At 46.1% G+C, this 15272-nt stretch overlaps 1 protein-coding gene across 11 annotated transcripts in view; it reads right to left on the bottom strand.

The window, feature by feature from the left end:
• Positions 1–2492, bottom strand: part of LOC106597319 (serine/threonine-protein kinase PRP4 homolog) — a 30410-nt gene extending 27918 nt beyond the window's left edge. For all 11 annotated transcript variants that reach the window (XR_001326904.2, XR_001326907.2, XR_001326912.2 and 8 more), the window contains exons 1-2: positions 2340–2492; positions 747–1835 (exon numbers count right to left, since the gene is read on the bottom strand). Coding sequence is in view for 1 of the 11 variants with exons in the window: in XM_014188527.2 (XP_014044002.1) it covers positions 747–1835; positions 2340–2392 (1142 nt within the window). In the remaining 10 variants the exon portion in view is untranslated. The remainder of the gene's footprint in view (positions 1–746; positions 1836–2339) is intronic.
• Positions 2493–15272: the final 12780 nt, after the last annotated feature.

Raw genomic sequence — 15272 nt, 5'->3', positions numbered from 1 at the left:
GCATAGAACTTAACCCTAATTTGCTCCAGGGGCGCTGTACTACTGAGGCTGACCCTTTAAAACAACACATTTCACTGCATCTATCACACTGCTACGGCTGACCCTGTAAAACAACACATTTCACTGCATCTATCACACTGCTACGGCTGACCCTGTAAAACAACACATTTCACTGCATCTATCCGGTGTATGTGACGATATAATATCTTATTATTATTTTAACTGAGATGTAGTTTTAAAATGTGAGCTCGGCTCCTTAACCATCCTCGGTGTGGTGTCTAACACCATCGTATTCACTAGAAACCAAACGGAAGCAACCAGCTGAAACGGAAAGGGACTAAGCTACATTTGCCCCATAAGAAACACTACTATTCATTGTAAACCGTTTCGCTACAGTGTGAACTAATGAATACAACCCCCCCAATGCTCATGGTCTATCCCAACGGGAGAGTGACAACCCGAACCTAATGGTTTGTCACAATGTTACCAGTAAATTAATTTGTGGAGCCTTTACATGGTTGTGAGAAGATGCATCTCCTCCTTGAAAACAAAATTGCCTGTTTATCTGTATTAAACACAAAAGGCCACATTTCTTAACTCATCAACTTGGATGATTTTTTTTGTTGTGATGTGTGTGTGTGTGTGTGTGTGTGTGTGTGTGTGTGTGTGTGTGTGTGTGTGTGTGTGTGTGTGTGTGTGTGTGTGTGTGTGTGTTGAATCGACATGAGGCCAAACAATGTTCTGACCTGCCAGGTGAGAGTCTCAGTCGGTCCACCTCTCTCCTTTGACTCTCCGGGGAGCTTGGGTGGCCCCCTCTGGGTGGTGGCGGTGACCTGGCCCGTCGCTCGGCTTCGGAGGAGGCCCGGGGGTCCCGGCACTGTGATGGGGACTTGCTGCGCTGCAGCTGGGAGGCGGGGCCTGGCGGCCTCCTTCGTAGGCCAGGAGAGCAGTTCTCATTCCCAGAGGAAGCATCCTTGGCGGGGGACTTGATCGGCTTCTTGTGTTTGTCCTGGTTTTGGGCCTCTCTGCTTTGAGCCGGCAGGGAAGGCTTGCTAGTGCCAGGAGGAGACTTGGATACCCGTGCCCTTTCCTTGAAGCAATCTGCACTCCTGGAATGTCTCCTGTTGTCTCTATCCCTGGACGTGCTCAGTCCTCTCATCTGATCCTTGGTCTTGCCGTCCATCTTTCTCTTCCTGCCGTTTTTATTGGGATTGTTCTGCTTAGCTTTGCCGGCATCTGTCGACTCTCGCTGGACTCTACCGGTGTCTTTAGCAGTCTGCGAGCCTGAGCCAGCCACGGGCCCCGTTGCCCCTCTCCGCAAGTGCTGCCCGTTGCACATCCTCTCCCCCTGAATCTCCCCATCCTCCTCCTCCCCAGAGTGGTATCCCTGGAGTATGAGCCCCATGCCCGACTGTACCCCCCTGCCCCCCTCAGTCAGTTCACTGTCCAGCTCGGCTTGGATCAGGGCCCTCTGTTTCTCCAGCTCCTCCAGAAGCGCCATCTCATCGTCTTCCAGTCTCGGCGGCTTGGCGGAGGAAGAGTATGGGAAAGCGTTGTTGTCGCCACCGGTGGGGAAGCCGTCAGTCAAGGGGCTGTCTTTACGCTTGTGCTTTTTGCGCTTGTGCCGGTGCTTGTGGCGTCGCTCCTTGTCCTGAGGTGAAGACTGCTTGTGTCTCTTGTGTTTGCTGCGGTGCCTGTGTTTCTTTTTCTTGGTCTTGGCTGAGGTCGCGGCGACCATGCGCTTCGACGAACTGGCGTCTGCCTTCCTGGTGCCTCCTTCCTCCTCTGACAGGTCCTGGTTTTCCTCTTCATTGCCACTCTCTGCTTTCTCTCCCCTGCACACGACAGGATATGGGAAGGAGTAATGTAATAATTAATCAACTGGAATGCTCCATGATAATCGGTTCATTTGACAACTATTGCTGGTTTATTCTACAACAACTAGTTGTGCAACTTGAGTGTTTCTCAGACCTTTCCTTGGGGACCCCCCAGTCGTTACACAATTTTGTTGCAGTTTAAACAAGCCCAACTGATTAAATTAGCTAGTCAGGGGCTTGAGGATTGGCAAGTTGAATCAGATGATCTAGCTCTTGAATATAGTAAACGGCTGGGGGTCTTGGCTAACCTTGTCCAGTATTTATCCGAGTTGCATTACTATGACATAGGCTTGTAAGCTAGCTAGCTAGCTAGCTAGAAGCGATACAGGCTCTGGCTAACGACGCGTATATAACACGATTTTTTTTTTTTAAACAATAACTGGTTATGACCATGCGCAGAATAACCCATATGAAAAACTATACATTATAGCTACCTAAAACACAATCAAAAAAATTGCTTACGCTTGTTTTTTCTCGCTGTCACCAGTTAACATTATAAAGTCAACGGCAGCCATTTTCAGTGAGGGGATTCGATTAATCTCGTCCAGGCGCCCGTGTTTGCGTGTTTCGCATTAGTTAAAAGTTGGTTGCATTCGATGTGGAACTGGCTGCCTCCCGGGCGTGAGGCAGGTGCCCCGTTCAATGCCCATGACGAAGTCGGCTAAAAACAAATATGTTGTAATTTAGCACGTGTTGTAATTAGTAGGACTCTGTGTTTTCCCACGCAAAATTGATTGCATGGGAAATTCCCCCCAAAATGTATGGAAAATATATGTTTTATGTTTCTTGACGATGCACTATGTTACTTTGTTGATAAAATGAGCGAGCGACACAGATTACTTTTCGAGTTGAAGGAGCTCCTACTCGGTGCCCCGGAGTTCAGCGTAATCGAATCCGCCCATCGTTTACTTTGGACATGCGCAATGGATAGGAAAGCGAGACAAACAAAAGCGTTGTCTTTAAAGTTTTTTTGTTTGTATCCCCTATATGAGATTTCGAAATAATGAATCTTCTTTTTGCGTATACTTTGATTTTACAAACTATTATACGCTGACTTATTACATAAAATGTTTCAATAAGACAATAAGTAATTTACTGCACAGAAACTAAGCATACTATTGACAGTGGTCCCTAAAAGGTCAGCATGGGTTGGCTCATTTGTATGCTTGGATCCAGTTTGTTTCGGAATCGGATGTGTTTACATTTCATACTGTACGCATGTACTCATGGCTGACATAACGGGGACATCATTGTCGGATAGTCTAACAAGCTATGGACTGTAAGTCTATGTTAACATTAGCTGGCTAGCTAGCTACCTGAAACTTCTGGTGATGACTGACAAGATGTTTTAACAAATGTAATGTTAGTGGTGAGTAGATAAACCATTTTTAGAAAAATGGTATATTCCAGCACATTCAGTGTTTACAGCCCTTAGCCGTGCATATTGGCCATACAGTATAGCACAAACCCCGAAGGTGCATTATTGCTATTATAAACTGGTTATAACGTAATTAGAGGATACCCTTGGTATATGATCTGTTATAAACTGAGTGGTTCAAGTCCTGAAGGCTGAATGGCTGAAATCCGTGGTATATCAGACCGTATACCACGGGTATGACAAAAACAATTATTTTTACACCTCTAATTACGTTGGTAACCAGTAAATAATAGCAATAAGGCACCTCTGGGGTTTGTTGTATATGGCCAATATACCACGGCTAAGGACTGTATCCAGGCACTCCGCCCTGTGTCGTGCTTAAGAACAGCCCTTAGCCGTGGTATATTGGCCATATACCACACCCCGTAAGGCATTATTGCTTACATATTTCAGCCAATCAGCATTCAGGACTCGAACCACCCATTTTGTGTGAGTTGTAGCATATAAAACATTTTACTGCCGCAGACAAATAATGAGTACAGGGATTTTGGTGTGAATTCAGGTATTATATTTATTGTCAAACATCACAATTTGTTCTTACAGTGCACTCATATATAAATGTTCTTATTTTATCAGGAATTTCATTTTCTTTCTTCGTTAAAATAAAGACAATTATTTGCTCCTCATTTGCATAAATACACTGGGTGTATTTGCAAACGTTAATATATTAACATAAAGTGGAATAAGGCTGCAATCACAAAACACTTGCTCTGTCTACTCTACCTGAACTCACCTGCTCTGTCTACCCTACCTGTACTCACCTGCTCTGTCTACTCTACCTGAACTCACCTGCTCTGTCAACCCTACCTGCACTCACCTGCTCTGTCTACTCTACCTGAACTCACCTGCTCTGTCTACCCTACCTGTACTCACCTGCTCTGTCTACCCTACCTGAACTCACCTGCTCTGTCAACCCTACCTGAACTCACCTGCTCTGTCTACCCTACCTGCACTCACCTGCTCTGTTTACCCTACCTGCACTCACCTGCTCTGTCTACCCTACCTGTACTCACCTGCTCTGTCTACCCTACCTGAACTCACCTGCTCTGTGTACTCTACCTGTACTCACCTGCTCTGTCTACCCTACCTGTACTCACCTGCTCTGTCTACCCTACCTGAACTTACCTGCTCTGTCTACCCTACCTGCACTCACCTGCTCTGTCTACCCTACCTGTACTCACCTGCTCTGTCTACCCTACCTGAACTCACCTGCTCTGTGTACCCTACCTGTACTCACCTGCTCTGTTTACCCTACCTGAACTCACCTGCTCTGTGTACTCTACCTGTACTCACCTGCTCTGTCTACCCTACCTGTACTCACCTGCTCTGTCTACCCTACCTGAACTCACCTGCTCTGTCTACCCTACCTGCACTCACTTGCTCTGTCTACCCTACCTGCACTCACCTGCTCTGTATACCCTACCTGAACTCACCTGCTCTGTCTACCCTACCTGTACTCACCTGCTCTGTCTACCCTACCTGAACTTACCTGCTCTGTCTACCCTACCTGCACTCACCTGCTCTGTCTACCCTACCTGAACTTACCTGCTCTGTCTACCCTACCTGCACTCACCTGCTCTGTCTACCCTACCTGCACTCACCTGCTCTGTCCACCCTACCTGCACTCACCTGCTCTGTCTACCCTACCTGAACTCACCTGCTCTGTCTACCCTACCTGAACTCACCTGCTCTGTCTACCCTACCTGAACTCACCTGCTCTGTCTACCCTACCTATACTCACCTGCTCTGTCTACCCTACCTGAACTCACCTGCTCTGTCTAGCCTACCTGAACTCACCTGCTCTGTCTACCCTACCTGAACTCACCTGCTCTGTCTACCCTACCTGAACTCACCTGCTCTGTCTACCCTACCTGAACTCACCTGCTCTGTCTACCCTACCTGCACTCACCTGCCCTGTTTAGACTGCCCATAGAGAATGATAAGTATCCCTGTGTAGTTCCTATTATGACGTCTGTGAGCTCATGGGCAACGCTGTCTAGACTGTCCATAGAGAATGATAGAGAAAGCATCCCTATGTAGTTCCCATTATGACGTCTGTGAGCGCATGGGCAACGCTGTCTAGACTGTCCATAGAGAATGATAGAGAAAGCATCCCTATGTAATTCCCTTTATGGCGTCTGTGAGCGCTTGGGCAGCGTCATCGAGGCAATCTCCATTTTGAAGTGTCACATCTGCTCCTGCCACACCCCCTAGTGGTCATCCAGTGTCTGCTTGACCTGCAGCCATTCCTCCAGTACTCTCTCTCTCTCTCTCTCTCTCTCTCTCTCTCTCTCTCTCTCTCTCTCTCTCTCTCTCTCTCTCTCTCTCTCCCCCTCCCTCCCTCCCTCCCTCCCTCCCTTTCTGTGGTTGGAGGCTGGAGTCAGATCAACATGACCAAGCTCTTAGTCTCCAGAAGGGTTTTATCAATGAGTTTTCACGGAACCTGTCTGTCCTACAGAATCAAACCTTCGCCCAAAGCTCACAACCTGTCCCTCCTCAGTTTGTTCCTACTCCAAAGTGCTACGATGGTAATCTTGGAACCTGCAGAGCCTTTTTTGGTACAATGTTCACTAGTATTTGAGCAACAGCCCAACTCTTATGCTAGTGAACGAGCCAAGATTTAGTTTTTGATTGGTTGCCTCTGTGGAGCAGCGCTTTCCTGGGCCACTGCTGTGTGGGAGATATAGTCACCCATTTGCTTCTCCTATAGTAGATTTACAGAGGAGATTAAGGTTTTTCGACCACCCGGTTTGCAGAAAGGGCGCTGCTAAACGACGTCAAGGCTCCCAGAGTGTTGCTGAAATGGCATGTGAGTTCCGCACTCCCGCCGCAGAGAGCGGCTGGGATGAGGAGGCTCTTCAGGGAGCATTCCGGAACTCACTCACTAAGACACTAATGGACGAGTTGGTGTCCAGGGATGATCTTGATGAAGTCATTTCTCTCACTATCCGCATTGACAACTGTCTCCGGGAGCGTCGGAGAGAGAAGCTAGTTAAGGTTGCAAATTCCTTAACATCTGCTTCAGTGCCTTGTTATTCTCCTCCGACTGTATCCCAACTCCAGGCATGTTCTGAACCTGAACCCATGCAGCTCGGCCGGACCCATCTATCTCCAGAGGAGAGGCAGCGACGTGTCGATACTAGGAGCTGTCTATACTGTGGCCAGGTTGGTCACCTGATTTCCACTTGTTCCCTGCGTCCAGTAAGAAGAGGCTCGGGTGATATGGGGAAAATACTATTGGGTCAAATCGCCTGCCCATCTTCCCCCAGACCCCTGTTAGAGGCCAACCTTGTGTGGCAGAGTCAGGCTTTTCCTCTAGCTGCTCTTATAGATTCCGGTTGCCGACGAGAGCTTTCTGGACCGAGGTGTTGTCAACCAGTTGGACCTGGACACTGTTCCACTTAATTCACCTCTCGATGCCTATGTTCTCAATGGTAAGCTTCTCTCCCGTGTCTGTGAGAACAGTTCCAGTCATCCTGCTTCTCTCTGGCAATCACCAAGAAGAGATACGTTTCCACATAATCGACAGTCCCTATTCTCCTCTGGTTCTGGGCCATCCATGGTTAAAACTACACAACCCACAGATTGATTGGACCAGATTGATTGGGTTACTACTTGGAGTACATTTTGCCATTCCAATTGTCTACATTCTGTCCTTCCACCTGCCTTGTCTGCACCCCAGTCCATTCCAGAACCCCCGGACCTGTCTTCTGTTCCTCCAGTGTATCACAGTTTAGCTCCTGTGTTCAGTAAGCACCACACCCCGTCTCAGCCGCCTCATCGCTCGTACGATTGTGCTATTGACCTCTAGCCTGGAGCTCCCCTCCCCAGTAGCAGGTTGTATAACCTTTCTCGCCCCAGATCTAAGAATACCAAGCCAGACGCCTTCTCCCGTCAGTTCACCGCAGACAACACAGGTACCAAGCCAGAAACCATTAAGCCATTCTCCTGCATCATTGCTGCTGTCTCCTGGGAGATCGTGTCCCGTGTTCGTCAGCCTCAGCTGAACCAGCCTGATCCAGGAAACGGTCCTTGTAAGGCTCTGTTTGTGCCAGATTCAGTTTGCTCTGAAATTCTTCAGTGGGTTCATGCTACTCACCTCACCTGTCACCCTGGTATGAACTGGACTGTCGCCTTCCTGCGGCAGTGATTTTGGTGGCCCACCATGGAGAGAGACACTCTGGAATTCATCTCAGCTTGCTCGGTCTGTGCCCGGAACAAAACCTCCATCAAACCTACGTCCGGACGGCTTCGCCCTCTTCCCATACCCAGTTGCCCCTGGTCACACCTAGCTCAGGACTTCGTCACTGGCCTTCCTCCATCTAATGGTAACTCAGTCCACAGGCGCCATTGTCATTGCACCTGGAGGAAGGACTGGTCTGTTCTTCGTGCCTCCGCCAGGACCCAATCCCAAGCTAACCGTTGCCGTGCTTCAGCTCCAGTCTACACTCCAGGTCAAAAGGATTTCCATACCTTACACCTTACACCCTAACAAGCCGGGTTGTGTGCCAAGTGGCGCCCGTGGGGGGGGTACTGTCACATCTGCTCCTGCCTCTACAAGTACTCAGTTCTGCCACTTCCACTCTGCCAGATCCTAATCTCTGCTCAGTCAGTTTATGCTTCTAGCCATTATTATTCAAGATCCTGTTACCCTGCTGTACCTGTTTCCCTGCTTGACGCTGTTTATCCTCTCACTGCAGTTTTGCTGCCCTGACTCTGGCTAATGTCTCCTGTTCCACATCACAATAAAATTGGAAGTCCTGCCCATGCTAATAAGACCTGGTCAACGTGTACAGCTGCAGAGTGTGCCAGTTCACCAGCATCCACACACACATACTGGAGAGGCACGACTTAGGAGACCCTGTCTTGAGAAGGTCCATGGCCTAGAGGTGGATGTAGGGATTGGAGTTGAACTGGTCCAAAATGGCTCCCAAAGCTAAAACCTGGAGGATGACCTCCATTCTGGCTCAAAGGATGCTGATGATGACCAGATAGATCATATGGGCTTGGAGCACATGTCCTTCATGCTGTCCATGTATGGCATACTGCCCAATATCAATCCCGGGTCATGTGACATGGCCCTGAGCTCCAACTCGGATATGAGCCTACACGTTGCATAGACCTGTGAGGTAAAATAAATGTTTTCTAGGGGGGGAGGGGGGGGACTTCTGTTTCAGATACAGTGAAAATTATGGTCAAGAGGATAGAATGGTGGACTAGTAAGGAGAGCGTGTTCCTATTGGACGCTGCCGGCTCCATCAACCTGTCCTGTCCAATTGGCTCGGTGGTGGTGAATGAGCCTGAGGCCAAGGATGAATAAATGGCCCAGTCAGCTCACGTCATGACCAGGGCCTCTTTCGCATCTCCACAGCCAACAAGGGCCTCTCAGGCCGAGTGCGTACCCAACTTGCCTCAACTCCCATCGGACAAAAGGGCATGGAGTCGGACACCTCCCTGGATGACAAAGTGCTCCAGCCCCAGGAGCAGCAGTCACCACCTCTTCACAGCCCCAAGCAGTTAAGAAAACTGTTCTGCGTCCTCTGCCGCTCCACACTGACCTCCAAACACTTGCTTGAGGGCCACCTGAAATGCCACGATGGGGATTGGGGCTTCCAAGTGCATTCAGCCGGCTGGAGGAGATGGAGCGCCACTGGAGGGCCCATGGGAAGAGGAGGAGGCGGCGGGTGGGAGAGAAGGTGACGTGTGGGAGAGGGGCTCCAGGCCCCATTCCTGCCAGGTTTGTCCCTCGGAGGTTCCGTAGTGTCAAAGGATGCCTACAAGCGGAGGCACCACAGTCGACAGCGGAGACCTCAACAATGCTTCATGTGCCTACACTGTCACTACAGTGCTGAGAGCCTGCACCAGTTTCATCCCAATTCTACCCCACTGTCTATATTCCACCTGACATTGTTCAGAGGAACACATATACATTTACACTAATATAGATTCTATAAATGTTTTAGTTTTACCCCCTTGTCCCATGTCTCTCTACCGGCTCTGCTGCACAAACATATTCTTTCAGAACTTAAAGCCTTTGGGGACAGACTGACTGACAGACGCGGGTGGACTGAGTACCGATGTTGTCTAGGTGGTTTACTTGTTCCCTCCCTGCACCATAGCCCCTCCCTGCACCATATCCCCAAAGCACCAAACCAACCTTCTCATTGTGTGCACCCAAAATATTTATAAGCATTTGGTCTGGACATAGGCCCTATTTGAATTCAGTAAAAATCCTTCTGTGAAGTCATCACTGATTAGACGACACAAGGGCTCCACCACATGGCTTTCAGGAAAGATGCACTTCTAAATAATTTGAACAGGGCTCCTGTTAGCTACTGTATCAAATCTATTCTGATTAATTTTCACAAGTTGGTGTTTGAACACAGTTGAGTCAGTTAATTATATCAACCATACGTTTTTGAATATTAAAGGGGCAATCTGCGATTGGTACTTCCATTTTGGACTTTTAAAGTAGTAATATACCCATTGATTCTTAAAGAATATAATTTATAAAAATGCCTCATGAGCTTAGCATCTGTCATATCCAATCAGCAACCAACAATTTTTATTTCCCATTTTTTTTGTAGACAATGTAATTGTAAACAAACATTTTATAGCCAAATTCTTTTTTAACCATATATTTAATGTAATGAGTGGTCAGTCCTTGCATTAATGGCTCTGCTCATGAATTTGAGATTGGTTATATTTCTCCCATTCATCCCTCAGCTGTTTACCAAAACAATGGCAGGGTATCCGATTTGTTGTTTGAACTGCAGATTGCCAATTTAACGTACCCTTCTCCAACTCAAAGGCGCGCTTCAAGGAAGTTCACCCACGAAAGCAATTACCCACAAGACCGACAAGGAGTGGAGCCAGAAAAGTGGTCCCAACCGAGGAAGAAGAGGAGGCTGAAGCAGACAAGAAGAAGGAACGTAGAGGAGGGGCAGAAAAGAGTTCTGCTGCTCCCTTTGCAACAGGTAGTCAGTCACTCAGAGGTGTCAGTAACCAATTTTACCACAAGGGGTCAGAGTTCAGTTTTTTTTGTGGAAGATCATTACAAGAGCAACAACTTACAGTTGTGTGAGTGCATACATTTTTTTTCATTCGTACTGTTCCCCCGTGGGAATCAAACCCACAGCCCTGGCATTGCAAGTGCAATGCTCTACCAACTGAGCCACACAGGACTTTTATGACCTTTATGGCCCTCAAACCTCAAGCCTATTACAGATGCTTTGTCTGTTGACTCGTCTTTTGATTTTGTCAGACCATACAGTATACACTTTCAAAAATAAAATTTGTCACAAAAAAATGGTCTGTAAAACTCAACCGGAATGACACGTAACACACTGTAGGACCATCTGGTGATATAATGGGAGCACATATCAAGTAAACGCTACAGTGTTGAGAGAGGCGTACATAGAGAAAAACCCATGGTATACAAAACTATAACCTTTTAGGCCTAATCTATCTATACACAATTGGTGAAGCATTGATGTACAGTAGTGCTTAAAAAGCCTTCATCATTTGGAGTTCATTTAAAGTATGACCATGTTATGAATACATCTCAATGAGCCATGACAGGAAGTTGTCCACCACATGGACATGCAACAAGCTACGTTGAGTGTCCCCATTGCCGCTTCAAGCACCCGGCTCAAGGCCTCACTGGTACAGCACCTCCGTGTTCACACAGGTCATGTTTTCAGACCATGTCCAATCATCCTACAGTAACTGGTACTGTAGTCAGCACAAGGATACATACACGTACACACACATTTTTACATTTTGTGTAATTTAGCAGAAGCTCTTATCCAGAGTGATACACATATACACACACACACTCACTGGTACTAGTGTTATTCATGACATGTGTAGTAGTAAGGCACATTACTGTGTGTGTGGCTTGTAGATATCAGACATGTCTGTTTAACAAATTATAAGTGTTAGACGTTTAATGTAGTTTTATTAATTTTTTTACAGAAAAGCTGGACATGCAAAAACCAGTGAACACCGTCGGAGGAGTAACTGGACCCTCAAACATTTTCCCATTGTTCGCTGGTTCTTACCAAAGGGGGGGGGAGGAGGAATGTCGCTGTGGCCCAATTTTATTACAGAACCTTTCCCACACATTCTGTCTCAGCAAGTGCTTTGAGAGCTGTGTGGCCATGGTAACACCAGTGAGGTTACATAATATGCCATGGGGTTGAAGACTGGAATGTTCATCCCATATAGGCCAATGTTCCATTCCACTGACATGATATGTACATCAAAAAACACAATATTTAGTAGAATGCATTGTTTTTCCTAGATATTTTCCTAAAGTGGGGCCAGGCCCCATCGAGAAACTTGCAGGAAAGCAGACACCAATATTTACAATATATTGTAGACATTTCTTTTAGGAATTGGGATGCACTGGGCAACAGAGCAAGTAATATGAGATACGCAGTTTGTTTCTGAACAAACGTGTTTGTCGTTGATTGTTGGAAAGCTACTGAACCCAATAATAGGTGCCCGTTTTATACACTACTTATCATGTGACCAAGAGGGTCATAGCAGCATTTTTATGTTATTTATTTAACCAGGCAAGTCAATTAAGAACAAATTGTTATTTACAATGACGGCCTACCCAGACGACCCTGGGCCAATTGTGTACTACCCTATGGGACTCCCAATCACGGCTAGTTGTGATACAGCCTGGATTCAAACCAGGGTGTCTATAGTGATGCCTCAAGCACTGATATGCAGTGCCTTAGACCGTTGCTCCGCTCGGGAGCAGCCAAGTCTGGCATTGAAACCCCATTATTAAGTAGCTACCTACTCTGGTCAAATAAAGTTATCGACAGTAGCTTTTGGTTTAAAAAGGGTTTTCCTACTATTCCAGGAGTGTAGAGTTTCCAACCCATCCTTGAGGGCCACAGTCACATTGTTGTACTTGGCTTTAAAGACCCCCGGTGGAGACTAGTAAAAAACTAACATGTTCAACTGTTCTGCCTGTGGCTATGGAAACCTGACCTGTTCACCGGACGTGCTACTGTACCTTGTCCCGGACTTGCTGTTTTCGACTCTCTCTCTCTACCGGACCTGTTGTCTCGAACTCTGAATGATCGGCTATGAAAAGCCAATTGACATTTACTCCTGAGGTGCTGACCTGTTGCACCCTCGACAACCACAGTGATTATTATTATTTTACCCTGCTGGTCATCTATGAACGATTGAACATCTTGGCCATGTACTACAACAGGTAGCCTACACACAGGTAAACTACACACACACACACACACACACACACACACACACACACACACACACACACACACACACACACACACACACACACACACACACACACACACACACACACACACACACACACACACACACACAGGAGAGGCTCTACTGGTGCCAGTAGTGTCCCTACAGCAGGTTAATACACACACAAACACACACACACACACACACAAATAGCTCTTTAGAGTTCATGTTAATCGTTTGCAAAGTCTCTCTACTCCTCAATGGCAGCCTCTGTCTACCGCACCAGTCTCCCACACACTAGCTCACTGTAAGAAAGCTCTCGCTCTCTCTCCACTCTCTCTCTCTTCCTCTCTCTTTCTTGCTCTCTCTCCACTCTCTCTCTCTTTCTCTCTTTCTTTCTCTCTTTCTGTAGCATCCAGAAAAAGAGCTTGGACCTCCACGCACGGCGCCACCTCAAAGGCGAGTCTTTCCCCTGCCACCTCTGTCCGTACGCTACGCCGGACCACCAGCTGCTACGCCACGTGCGTAATGCACCACCACTCTAGATCGTCCCCCGTATTAGGACCAAGGACACCCAAACGCTCCAAATCCTCTACCTTGGCAGGAAGGGCCCAGCAATCCTGACAAAGGCCTTTCTTTGAGCTGTTTTCAGTAGGCACCAAACCAAAGAAAATTGACTGATGTAGGGAGGGACTACCGGGACGTGTCCGATAAGAAACACTTATTTTCCTTTTCTGTTGCGTGGCCTAATGAACATGACCTTGGTCTTATATGTAAATATGTAATGAATCTTATTAAACAAGCACATTTATATTACGACACCACATACTACTTGATACTACTTTTATTAAGAAATGACATGGTAAAATGGTCATTACACAGTATTAACCTATTCATTTTCTATGAAGGTTCTTTCAGATTCATTAAATCAAAGCAGGCACCACTAAGTAACATCTGGTACCAGGTAGTTACATAGGAGTAAATCATTGGTAGTTACCAATTGCATCATTCCCGATTTACTCTGTCTTTCTCTTCAGTGGTATGGTTGTGCATCGAGAAGTGCGTATAATAAAATTTTGCCCCCCAAAAATTCAAACTGCCTGCCCGGCGAAAAATTCTATGACAAACAGTGACATACACTCTGAATGATCTAAAATTATGAATCCCATACTGGTCTTTCACAGTCAGGCCAACTCAAGCTGTACTGTGCAAGTAGACTAATAGTAGGCCTACTATTGAAACAGATAAACGAGTCAACTGAGTCAAAAAAAAAATCCTGTCTTTGCTTTGTGTCTTTGCTTTCAAAGTGACGCTTTATGAATAAATAAACAAAAAACTAAAATGGATGTTCAAAGTCTACAATGCCCAAACCACATCAGGAGACCACTTTTGAGGTCTGAGAAAAATCGAATCTAAGAAATGTAGATTTTTTGGTGTAGTTACCTTTTAATTAAACTGGTCCGGCACTTAGCACTGTTTGGTTAGTGTGTTTCTGTAGCGCACATGAGATGGAGTTTGCAAAACAAATGTCCATTGGATTGATGCAAATAATTATGATATCATTCTGCCAGGTAGGCATATAGGCTACGTTGTAGTTAACATTTAATTGAGAAGGTTTTAGCGAAAGCCTTTCCATCTACCAGTAGAAGGTTAGGCCAGTCATTAGCATCGCTATATTTTTCCTTAATTGTTCCTTAATTGTTTGAAACCTGGACGTTTTATCAAATCAAATCAAAGTTTATTTGTCACGTGTGCCGAATACAACAGGTGTAGACCTTACAGTGAAATGCTTACTTACAAGCCCTAACCAACAATGCAAGTTTTAAGTAAAAAATAGGTATTAGGTGAACAATAAATAAGTAAAGAAATAAAAACAACAGTAAAAAGACAGTGAAAATAACAGTAGCGAGGCTATATACAGTAGAGAGGCTACATACAGTAGGGAAGCTATAGACAGGCACCGGTTAGTCGGGCTAATTGAGGTAGTATGTACATGTAGATATGGTTAAAGTGACTATGCATATATGACGAACAGAGAGTAGCAATAGCGTAAAAGAGGGGTTGGAGGGTGGCTGGACACAATGCAGATAGTCGTGGGTAGCCAATGTGCGGGGGCACCAGTTAGTCAGACTAATTGAGGTAGTATGTATGTACATGAATGTATAGTTAAAGTGACTATGTAGATATGATACACAGTTCATAATACGAGGCATGTCTTACTAGCTTCAAAGTAGCCTATTGACAAAATCCCGCCATAGAAACGTGGAGGCAATTATTTTCTATTGTTTTTCAAATGAACTCTTTCATTGCCACCAGCCAAAGCCAGTATCCTAGTCATAATAGCAACCCGTGATAGTTGTTGCATCTTAAGGTTGCATCTAAATTCCTAATGGATTTATTCCATCTCTGTCCATGAAAACCGTTCGCATGTGTAGCGCACATTTTAGAATGGTGTTTTCCCTCAAATTTGATCAACGTTTTAAGCTAAACGTTCTGATCTGTTCCATCAGCCTCATTAATTGATATGGCGTATAGCCTAACTCTACTACACTACTTTGATACGCATCGTGGGGATTAAGAAGTGAGTATACCCAATGCCCATCAAAAGAGTGGCTATAAGGTGTATAACTGTGTATACCTTCCATCACACCACTGCTTACAGTTACAAGAGAGATGAGCAGTACCTTTGACATTATAAACAGAATTCA

The sequence above is a fragment of the Salmo salar genome, chromosome ssa03, assembly GCF_905237065.1.
Source record: "Salmo salar chromosome ssa03, Ssal_v3.1, whole genome shotgun sequence".
Classification (NCBI taxonomy): domain Eukaryota; kingdom Metazoa; phylum Chordata; class Actinopteri; order Salmoniformes; family Salmonidae; genus Salmo; species Salmo salar.
The sequence above is the reverse complement of the archived record's forward strand: the minus strand, read 5'-3'. Positions and strand labels throughout refer to the sequence as shown.